General features: G+C 45.1%; 1 protein-coding gene across 3 annotated transcripts in view; it reads right to left on the bottom strand.

Annotated features, from left to right (window-relative positions):
• LOC115533563 (probable phospholipid-transporting ATPase IH) overlaps positions 1 to 10,838 on the bottom strand; it is a 38,645-nt gene extending 27,807 nt beyond the window's left edge. For 2 of the 3 annotated variants that reach the window (XM_030344111.1, XM_030344113.1), the window contains exon 1: positions 10,270 to 10,838. In XM_030344111.1, the coding sequence (XP_030199971.1) occupies positions 10,270 to 10,308 (39 nt within the window). In that variant the 5' untranslated portion in view covers positions 10,309 to 10,838. The remainder of the gene's footprint in view (positions 1 to 10,269) is intronic. The other variant, XM_030344112.1, reaches the window with a different exon arrangement.
• Positions 10,839 to 11,253: the final 415 nt, after the last annotated feature.

Here is an 11,253-nt window from a genome sequence, read left to right as displayed (position 1 = left end):
AAGGTGGCAAGGTTTGTTTGCTTGTGCATGGCTCATATGTTTTCCTGCTATAGGTGCTGCCAGTGTTTGTTTTTTTAAAGTGGGGGGACTTATATTGGACCATGCATTTTATTTAGATCTAGACGCCAATGGTCTGAAACAAGACCTTGGACACATACAACCCTTATGCATTTAAATATGGACAAAGGACATATATAGCTTCCTCATATAGTACATTATGAACAAATAACTCGGTCATCTCAAGCAGTGCTTCGTGGTCAATAATCTGCCAATCAAAATTAAAGCAATAATAACATAGTCAATACTGAAGGAAGGAAATCATCTGGGATCGGCGTTCAAACCCCATTCCTGGCACAGCATCACTGAAGAGTGGTGCAGGAGGGGGGGTAATGAAGTGGAGGAGGGCCATTTCCTCCATCCCCTGACCCTAGGACCATTACACCACCGGCTCTGTGTCTCAATGACAACATAGAAGACATCATCCCCATCCTCACGCCTAAATTGATTCCCAAAGACGGCCTTCCTCCATGCATTAGCCGTATGGCTCAACTAGCCACTGACTTAGCTTAGCCAGCTCGGTACAATCAAAAACAAGTCCACGCAGGCAGGCCGGAATCCTGAGTCCTACTAGTCCTAGTTTTACTTCTTCCAACTAGTACACCACTCAACCCAGTTCAAATGCAGCAACCAGCAACACATGTAGGCCTATTTTGCCCCCATCCCCGGATAAGGGCAGCTCAGTGCATCATGGTATGCGAATCATTCACAGTGGCCAGTCGCATTGTAACGTGATTAAAACCCCGCTACTGGGAAAACTGCCACAGAGCACTGCACGACGAGAGTATGAGCCTGTATGCATGTGTGCATGTGTGTGTGTGTGTGTGTGTGTGTGTGTGTGTGTGTGTGTGTGTGTGTGTGTGTGTGTGTGTGTGTGTGTGTGTGTGTATGTGTGTGTGTGTGTGTGTGTGTGCGTGCGTGCGTGTGTGTGTGTGCGTGTGATGAGGGTGCTCTCCAGGAGGTTACTACGGGGCGGTATTCAGAGCACACTGTTCATTAGACATAATAGCAGGTGTGGGACTCCGAGGAAGAGACAACGCTGGTGAAGGGAAGAAGAGGACAGGGGTTGGTTTGGTTTCCATTCAGCCCGGAGCGTTGTTCTTAATGCATCGGCATGAGTGGGCGGCGCTGGAGTGGCCCTCTGGCAGCCGGCGTCCCGCTCCCTGACAAAGCACTTCTCCCACATCCAAAGGGCCATCTCTTCCCCGCTGTGCTGGTAACCGCTCATCCACTGTAGTGCGATGTACCAAGAGAATGCATAGGCAATACAATCTTGGGAGGGAGGCAGTGCATATGAAATGCAAAATGAGAGATTCCGATGACTCTCATCTCAGATATTATTTTTCTAGTCAGTTTGGCTTGACGTCACCTCCGGGCGGTCTATAGCCCCAGGTCTGGGCCTCCTGGTCAGGGAGCTTTTATTCCATTACACTGAATCCACCATTAGTCTGGCAGCCACACATCATTCATCGTCCATCATTACACAGCCAGTGGTAATGAGCTGCTTATTGCGGACACTCCAAGCCCTTTATATGGGGCTTCGTTTGGAAGAGACATTACCACATAATATCAACTTATAATATATCTGTTTTTCAAGCTATCTGGGGACATGGTCCAGAAAGGTTTGAATAGCATGCCAGTTTAACACCATGTGTAATAAAAATAAACCTGTTTTAATTTAATTATTTTTTTCGATTCAAGTTGTGCTCAACACTTTTCATGAAGATTAAAGTAAAGATGTTGGCGGCTTTATGTATCCGTGGCATAGATTTCAAGCACTGGCAGTGGCACACACAATAACAACCCCCTACCCGCAAAACTGGCAAAGCTGTGTGGAATTCATAACCACCATCATTTTCCTATTATTCTAAAGTAGCGGTAGTCTTGCCAAAGAGGGAGAGTTCGGTCGATAAAAGGCCTTAGACAGACAGGTAAAAATAGTCATCAGGCCCTCTTCTGTGGCCCCATGCGGGGGGCTGGGGGGGGGGCAGGACACAAGAGCCAGCAACTGATTAATGCCCTGGGAAATGAAAGATAGGAGAAAAGCAGCGCGGAGACAGAAAATGAACGAGTAAGGGAAAGTAACAACAATAAATACATCTCGACTGATGAAAAAAGATGAGCAACAACAATACAGAGGGCAAGCGGAATAGCATGAGCGCTCACTTGAGCCATGCATTTAGGGATTAAAAGTTCATTCAAGCAGAAAATTTGTCATGAGTAAAGGGTCGGGCTTCTAGGCCAACCGGAGACCCTGGGGGAAGGTCAAGACCGGGATCTGCCGAAGAGGCCAGGGACGTTAAGCGGCCTGGTCCCAGGGGGGGGTGAGGGGAAGGGGGGGAACGGTCTCCAAACATAGTGCCCGTAATAGAGGGCATGTTGACAGGGAGATCCATCTGCTCACCAACACGGCTCACCTAAAGGCGATATGGGCGACGCTGCCAGAACAACTCTGTACACCACGCAATAAGCCAGGGTGAGTGTGTGTGTGTGTGTGTGTGTGTGTGTGTGTGTGTGTGTGTGTGTGTGTGTGTGTGTGTGTGTGTGTGTGTGTGTGTGTGTGTGTGTGTGTGTGTGTGTGACAGTTCACGTCTGTGCACCTGGTGGGTTAGTAGGTCGGTCTAACCCGTGTGATAAGAAAAGTCAAAAATAAATGCGGTTCTGCAGGCGAGATATATATAGATACATTAATATATACATAAGAGAAGTGGTTGGATGGATAATGTTGTAGAGTGGTTTGTGTGAGGTGCATGCATCGTGAAAAGTGTAGGACCAAAATGGAGAAGCACATGCTGCAACCTGTGTGTGTGTGTGTGTGTGTGTGTGTGTGTGTGTGTGTGTGTGTGTGTATGTGTGTGTGTGTGTGTGTGTGTGTGTGTGTGTGTGTGTGTGTGTGTGTGTGTGTGTGTGTGTGTGTGTGTTCCACAGCTTTCATGGGTGCTTCACGAGCAGTGTATAAACATTGCGTGCAGGCTGAATGGTGAGAATGTAAACAAGTGTGGGTCCATAAAGCTATTCCCAAATCGAACCCGTTTCTCCTACCCACCTGCCTGACCGCATCAACATCCACACTAATTAGGGCTGGGCGATAGTCGAATTACACCCTCGATTTCGTTTTTTGCGTCAAACGATCAAAAAACGAATACAATAGATTTTTCGTTTTATTTTTATTTTTATGTTTTATAGAAAGTGCAGCTGGATACATATCTGTTATATTTGAACATTTTCTTTTAGACAATTTTGTGTAATTTTTTAAGGTGAAATTTCAAGTATTTTTGGGAGAGACATGCTGAATAAATACATCATGTTTTCAAACACAAAAATAATCGTTAGAATAATCGTGATTTTAATATTGACCAAAATAATCGTGATTATGATTTTTTCCATAATCGAGCAGCCCGAATTCTAATCCTACAGCCTCATCTCCTTTGCTCTTATTTCCTACGTCCTTCTCTGCCTACCTTACTTCATCTGAAAAGGATTCAGGGGGCGTGATTACAGAGGGTTAACCTGCTTTGATGGTTACGAAGTCGATAAGGGAAGGAAGAAACAAAGGAATCTTTTTATATGATGTTTAAACCTCCTGGACGAGGTAGTGTCTCACTCTGCCTGTCTAAGCGTGAAGGAAGGACACGGAAAAAAGCAAGAGAGCGAGAGACAGAGACTGAGCGGTAGAGAAAAAGGGTGAAATAGAACGAGAGAGAAATAGAACAAGAAATAGAATGAGAAAAAGCTGAGAAAGAAAGAGAACTAGAACGAGAGAGAGAGAGAAATAAGGACATAGATCAAGAGGGGGGAATAGATTGAGACAGGTAGGTAGAAATAGAGCGAGGGTGAGAGAGAGTTTTGTGATGTGTATCTATCTATTCATTAATCTGCCTAGATCCGTATCAGCCCTCTTGCCCGCTGTTATCATCGGCCGCTCCTTCCCTCTTCTTGGCCGGTTCAGGGTCCCGTGGCTCCATTGTGTTAAAACGGTCCCAGGGCTATAACACGGCTGTTAGTATCATCTTCATCATCATCATCATCATCGAGGGGGAGCATTGGGTCACAACTGAACACGTTTTGACGAATTGATTAGATCCCAAAAGGGATATAATATCTAAGATCTATAGTGTGTGTGTGTGTGTGTGTGTGTGTGTGTGTGTGTGTGTGTGTGTGTGTGTGTGTGTGTGTGTGTGTGTGTGTGTGTGTGTGTGTGTGTGTGTGTGTGTGTGTGTGTGTGTGTGTTTGTGTGGAGGTCAGACACTTTATTGGCCAAGATTAGAGAGAGTGCTTCCTCATCACAGTAACGCTCTACAGTACACTTCATTTTAAGCAACCAGTCAGTGGTTCATCTTCTCAGGCTTAAAGGAAACTCTCCTCATCCCCCGTGGAAGTGCTGCTCTCGGGATCAGTTTGCCAATACAGATTCATGAATTAATCTTTATGGCCCGGACAGCATATACTATGCAAAAGTACTTTTAATGTACTGCAGAACTGATATAAGGTACCATCATTTATATTGTCTGCTGCGACATGGAAGAATTTATGTAATTTATATTAAATCGTCCTCTTTAGACATTTAAAGGATGGTATGACAGAAAAAATGTGGTTTACACTTTCTGTCAGACATTATACATCATCCCTCATATTCTCATCATTCTATCATTTAAGGGAATCTCATCACCAACCAACCTCAAACCCTTCATTTCCAAATGAAACCCTGCTCTTTCAAGTTCCATTCACCATGAAGCAATCTGCCTTCCCCTTAAGCCCTCCACCACCACCACCAACATCTCCACCAGCACCAGCCTCCCGCCTCCCCTGAAGCACAGCCAGGGATAATAAAGGCATCCACCATTAAGTGACCTGATTAAGCAGCAGCAGCCTCGCCTGATCCCCTTCCTCCTCCCCACACCGACCCACCCAACGCTGGCCTGTGGCGCCACAGACCGTGTTAAGCAGGTATCCCTCATTAGGTCCCAGATTGAATTCCCCTGACTGAGCGAGCGCCTTAATGAACTGCCCTTGTTAACTCAACAGGGAAGGAGGGAGGGGGCCCACTCGCACAATGCAGCGATGACGCGTCACACACCGGTACGGCACTGATCCCCGCCTTGGGGTATGACGCTTTTATTTTGAAAGGCTACCTACTAGATCTGATGACATTACCCTACTACTACTACTACTACTACTAGTACTACTGTTAGTGAGTGCACACGCACACACACACGTGCCGTGCACATACACACACACACATATACGAACCCACATACACAATGCAAAGTGCAAAGCAAATCAGAGTCATAATGTTTGGAATTTTAAAAGCTATTTCATTTTTATATCGAAACATTATGGTCGTGATTTGCCTCCATACACACACAAACACACACATCTGATCACTAACACGTCTCGTATTTATTCAAAACTAATGAAATGATGAGCCACCTCGTTCATTGAGCCAGTGGATGTAACCGTCTGTGAGCGTTCCGGATAAAAAGAAACCAAGAGACCTTGATTATCGTCACGGGCTAAAACACACACACAACGTCACTCATACACCATTAGTCACCACAGCAACCAGCATATAGAAACATGCACAAGACAGAGGAGTTAACATGCAGCATGAGTAATGATGCATAATATCACTTAATGCACCTATTGGCATTTCTTTTTACCTTTTTGAATAAAGCAAAATCTGATTGTCATCATCCCAATCAGGGCCTTCTGAATAAAATACACTATGTTCATCAAAACACATGCAAAAGGGCAGCCTCGAAAGCCAAAGCACACATCAATACCAGGAAAGGAAAACAAACCAAATAAGGTGTGTCATTAAAGATATCTAGCGACTATCGATCTAATCTTCTTTCAATACAACTAAAAGGAAATGTCATTGGTCCATTTCCTAATGAGTTTCACCAAGATAGATACAGATAATTATAACTGGTATACTAGTAGTAGTGTTTTCCTTGCACTTATCTTGACCTGTAAAGTTACATATAAAATAATCTGCTGTTCCGGCAATAGACCAAAAAATTCAGGCAGACAGGAGGATTAAAACCCCCCCCACAAAGAAATATGCATTCTTTTAATTCCCATTTCCTCACTTCACCACTCTCCTTGATGTGATCTAACCGTTACATAAGTCTATAATCCAGTTGTGCTACCTCGCTCTCCTCTTCCTCCCACTAACTTAATCCGTTCCCGGGAATATAAATAAATAAATGAAAAGAAACGTCTTTGAAATTTGAATCGAGAGGCATCCAAATGTTTTGATATTAAATCTTCCCCCATCATTACAGCTCTCTCATATTTCCACACACACACACACACACACACACACACACACACACACACACACACACACACACACACATATACACACACACGCAGCACACATTGCAGAGTATATTTCTGACTGAACTGTGTGTGTGTGTGTGTGTGTGCGTGCGTGCGTGCGTGCGTGCGGTTCAGAAATGTAGTCAGAAATACACACATTCCAGTAGTATCAGATATACACGGCCTCACTTCTCAGATACACACCCAGCCTGGCCTGGCCTCAGACCACAAGCCGACAGGCCCCTGGGCAGAGCTCTACACAAACACAAAGCCCAGAGTGTTCTTGACACCTACGTAAGAAGATAGCCTCTACTGCAGTAGGCTGACCTTAGCCTTTGGTAGCATCACACTCTAATGTGGCCTTTAGCAAGCCAGCAAGGCCGAGGGCTCCCATTCCAAGCCCCCTTAAAGCTGTAGAGCTCGCAGTGATCTCACACACGCAGCCAGAAGCCAGCCCCTCATAACACGTAACTCCCTTCAGAACAACAGGGTTGGAACCTACCTACGGGCTTTCAACTACCCACTATTAAGTCCTGTATGCTTTATTATCTTAAAAAATTATAAAGAGTAAGGGGTCATTTGTCTCAACGATTCCTACAGGAAGACCGTAGGTCATTCAGGAGTGTTGAACTCTGAACTTTTTGGCCTGGGGGTGGGTGGGTGGGTGTGTGTGTGTGTGTGTGTGTGTGTGTGTGTGTGTGTGTGTGTGTGTGTGTGTGTGTGTGTGTGTGTGTGTGTGTGTGTGTGTGTGTGTGTGTGTGTGTGTGTGTGTGTGTGTGTGGGTGTGTGTGTGTGTGTGTGTTTGTGTGTGCGTACATAGAGAGGTTTACTCCGGGATCACACTATGTTGTGTTTGTTACGATGTCTTGTTATGTTGGAATGTTGTCACCAGCTGGGGCTGCTGACATGTGTGATGGTTACTAGCATATACTTTATGATTATACTTATTTTTATCGACAGCTACTTTCCATCAAATCAATGCTTTCCCAGTGGCAGATCGTTGGGCAGAGTCCATTACCCTTCACACATTTCAACCAGGGCCGCAACAATGAGGCTGGCGCCTGGAAATAAAAAATGTCAACGCAACAATCTTGGTCCCCTGATAAAATGTTGTTAATGCCAGCCGCATTAAGAGCAACGTCGATGCTATGCTTTGAAGATACCAGGGTGCACCGTTGAACGTTGAGTGATCCCCGGCATGTATTATATGGGACACATTCATCCGTGCAGCAATCCGCCTTGGAGAGCCAATGACCTCATGTCGTCTTTCCTGGGACGTCCGGCTAAGTGCCAGTCCGAGTGATCACACACCACTCCTATTATCAGAGGACTTCAACAGCCAGCTTATGGCACGAACATGTGTGTGTGTGCGCACACTCCGCACAGTCACACAAACACTCATTGTAACGGAAATAATTACACTCCCTTACACACCCTGACTCACTCCCACACACACACACACACACAGACACACACACACACACACACATACACACAAACAAATGTCCATGGCCGAGTACAGAAGCTCACATACATAACCAAATGACTGCTAGTACTAAACTACAATTATATACTATTATAAAACCATGCAACTATTATACTAATATGATACACAACTATAGCAGTTCATAATATTCCATAATCGCGGATGCTAGGATCACACTGCCGCATTAAAATTATAATTTGACAAGAAAACCTGTTAACAAGGAACCGTGAACGCAGGCTCAATAGATAATCTATAAACAGCGCTACTCAATTATAACACATCACGCTTATATCCTCTAGAGATTATCTAAGTAAATATATTGATCGTGTGGACAGGCATGCCGTCTGAGATTGTAAAGTTGTGAGCCCAGTCAGAAGCTTAACACAAAGACAGACACTAACACAAACACACACATCCATGTCCCGCAATTTCCTCATCGATATTTTATTAATGTGCACTTGTCTGCCTATTGCCGGTCCCAATGCAAAGTGACAATGGTGGGCTGGGGTGAGGGAAGAGGTCAATCCACCCCAGCCCTCTTCCTCCTCCTCACATTCTTCCTCTTCCTCCACGCCTCACGACTGTGTCTGATTTCCCCTGACAGTAGCCACTGTGGCTTCATCCTTCATGGCCCCAGCACCCCCTCCCCCCCTCGCCTTGTGGTGCACACAGAGAGATGTCCGCACACACACGCACACACACACACACACACACACACACACACATACACACACACACACACACACACACACACACACACACACACACACACACACACAGGGGCATGTGTACAAACACACGTACACACACAGACACAGGCATGCGTGCATACACAAACACACACACATACACACACACACACAGACACACGTGCGCACACACAAACACACACACACGGGGCACGTGCGCACACACAAACACACACATACACTGGCACACGAGCACCAACAAACTCACATGCAAACACACACACACACACACACACACACACACGTGCACACACACTTCCATAGACACACTCTCTTACTCACACTGAAAAATAATAATTTATCCTACACAATGTTATGGGCACGTGTGCATAAACTCCCTTATGAGTAAATGTGTTAAACAAACACACATGTACATGAACAAACATACACACAAACACTTTCTCATACTGAACTGTGCTAATTGAACCTACACTAAGTTACACACATGTGTATGTGTGTATGCTCCCCTATGATTAAATGTGCTATACATACAAATGGGCAAGCACATGCAGAAACATGTACACCGAACACACACACACACACACACACACACACACACACACACACACACACACACACACACACACACACACACACACACACACACACACACACACACACAGTGTTACAGACACATGTATGTGTGTATACTCCCCTATGAGAACACACACACACACACACACACACACACACACACACACACACACACACACACACACACACACACACACACACACACACACACACACACACACAGACTAATAAGCAATTATTTTGAACATCACCTGCTCCAGGGCTGAGGTCAGGTCAGAGATTGCAGAGTATACGTGGTACATGTGTACAAGTGCCACAAGTCTCTTCTGATGAGCCATGCAGGTCCAGTGAGAGACAGGACCGCTTTCTACTGGGTCATTTTCTGTGGTACAACCGCCCACTAGCCAGCTGCCTATTATCATGGCTCACAATCACAGGCTGTTGTGTTGATGGCAAGGGGGGACTTTCTTTATTCTTTTTTCAAACGCACACACAAACCACCAACGATGCTGAACTAGTGGCTACCGCAACCAAGATCATTGATTAGAGTAAAGGAGGTGGTGCGATCGATTCCTATTCATCTTGATAGTGAGTGAGTTATTGAAGATGTCAACATGTTGTGAGGGCTATGTTCTGCCTAGCTGATGCTACATATATGGTTTGTGCTTATCTCCGTTCCTGTGCCATATACACATGTTGTTTACTTGGCCTACATAATGTGTATATGATAGGCTAAATAAGTTTTTTTGGGGGAAAAATATAAAACAGGTCTTGACCTAACGTTGGCAATTCAGGTTTTTATAAGAAACTTAAAGCAAGTGCAGAGGTGTGTCCATGCATGAAACACCCTTGAGTGCATCTGTATTTGCAGTATGTTAAAAGTAAATGGCTTGTCAAATACATAAATTATAATCTATAAAATGACCGTTTTATACCGGCCTACTCAGTCCTGCCGGATTTCAACAAAACAGATTATGTTGATTTGTAAATATTATTCTACCTAATGAGAGGACGGAGATGGACAATCAAAAGACCAACATGATGACATGAACAGACATGGGTTGGACTGGAAGAAGACACAGATTACAACATATCAACATTGATGCTTGGGCCCCTTACGTATCTACTGATGAGGTTCCGTAGCACGCTGAAATCCATCCTCTCCTCCTCAGTGCTGCTCCGCGGCGACACGACTGTGCAGTGGATGGTCACACACTCTTCTCGGGTCCCGGGTAAACCGCTACCTAACTGTGAGCTTTTCACCGCAATCCATCGTTCACGACCGGCTGTGTCTCCATGTATGTGGATACGGAGCAGCGGTCTGTAAGTCGGCGGCTCTGGTTTTCACGTCATCGTCAGCGGTGTGGAACAGCCATGCAGCAGCTATACTGGCCAAGTGACAACACACACACACACACACACACACACACACACGCACACACACACACACACGCACACACACACACACACACACACACACACACACACACACACTCACTCCAGCCGACTGCTACATTTCTACGTCGATTTGCTGGAATGATCTTGATTGGACCAACGGAAAATCACTTACGCTTTATTTCCTGCGTATTCGTCTGTTAAATTATGGCTACATGAGATTTTCCCTAGTCTATCTGCGCTGTGCATATCCAGAGATGGTCCTCCACAACAGTGCAATGCGAATCGCTCATTGCATTCACACGTCAGATGACTATGCTGCTGCGCATGCGCAATTACATTCTCCCTTCCCTCCGGGCATACGGTACAGCTGAAGGCTGCACTATAAAAAGAAAGAAGCAAATGTCTGTAACCTCTCATGGAGTAATCCCACTGTGCCTTCTACCTGCATGTCTTGACTGCAGTGAGCCTCATAACCTTTGAGGATTAGTTCATTATGGAGAAATCATTATTATTATATCAGAAATCAACTTTACTTCGTTTGCTTGACATCGTATGCAGTGTGTTAATAAATGGAAACTTTGGGGGGAGGCCAGAACAATGTTCATATTTTAATCATAAGTCCTAATTCCCATGAGTTCCCTAAGGGAGCACTTCATACCAGTAAACTCACAACGCAAAACCACAACGCACACCGATTATCATCAC

Source organism: Gadus morhua, chromosome 20, assembly GCF_902167405.1.
Source record: "Gadus morhua chromosome 20, gadMor3.0, whole genome shotgun sequence".
NCBI lineage: Eukaryota > Metazoa > Chordata > Actinopteri > Gadiformes > Gadidae > Gadus > Gadus morhua.
Note: the sequence above shows the minus strand (reverse complement) of the source record. Positions and strands in the feature narration are given on the sequence as shown.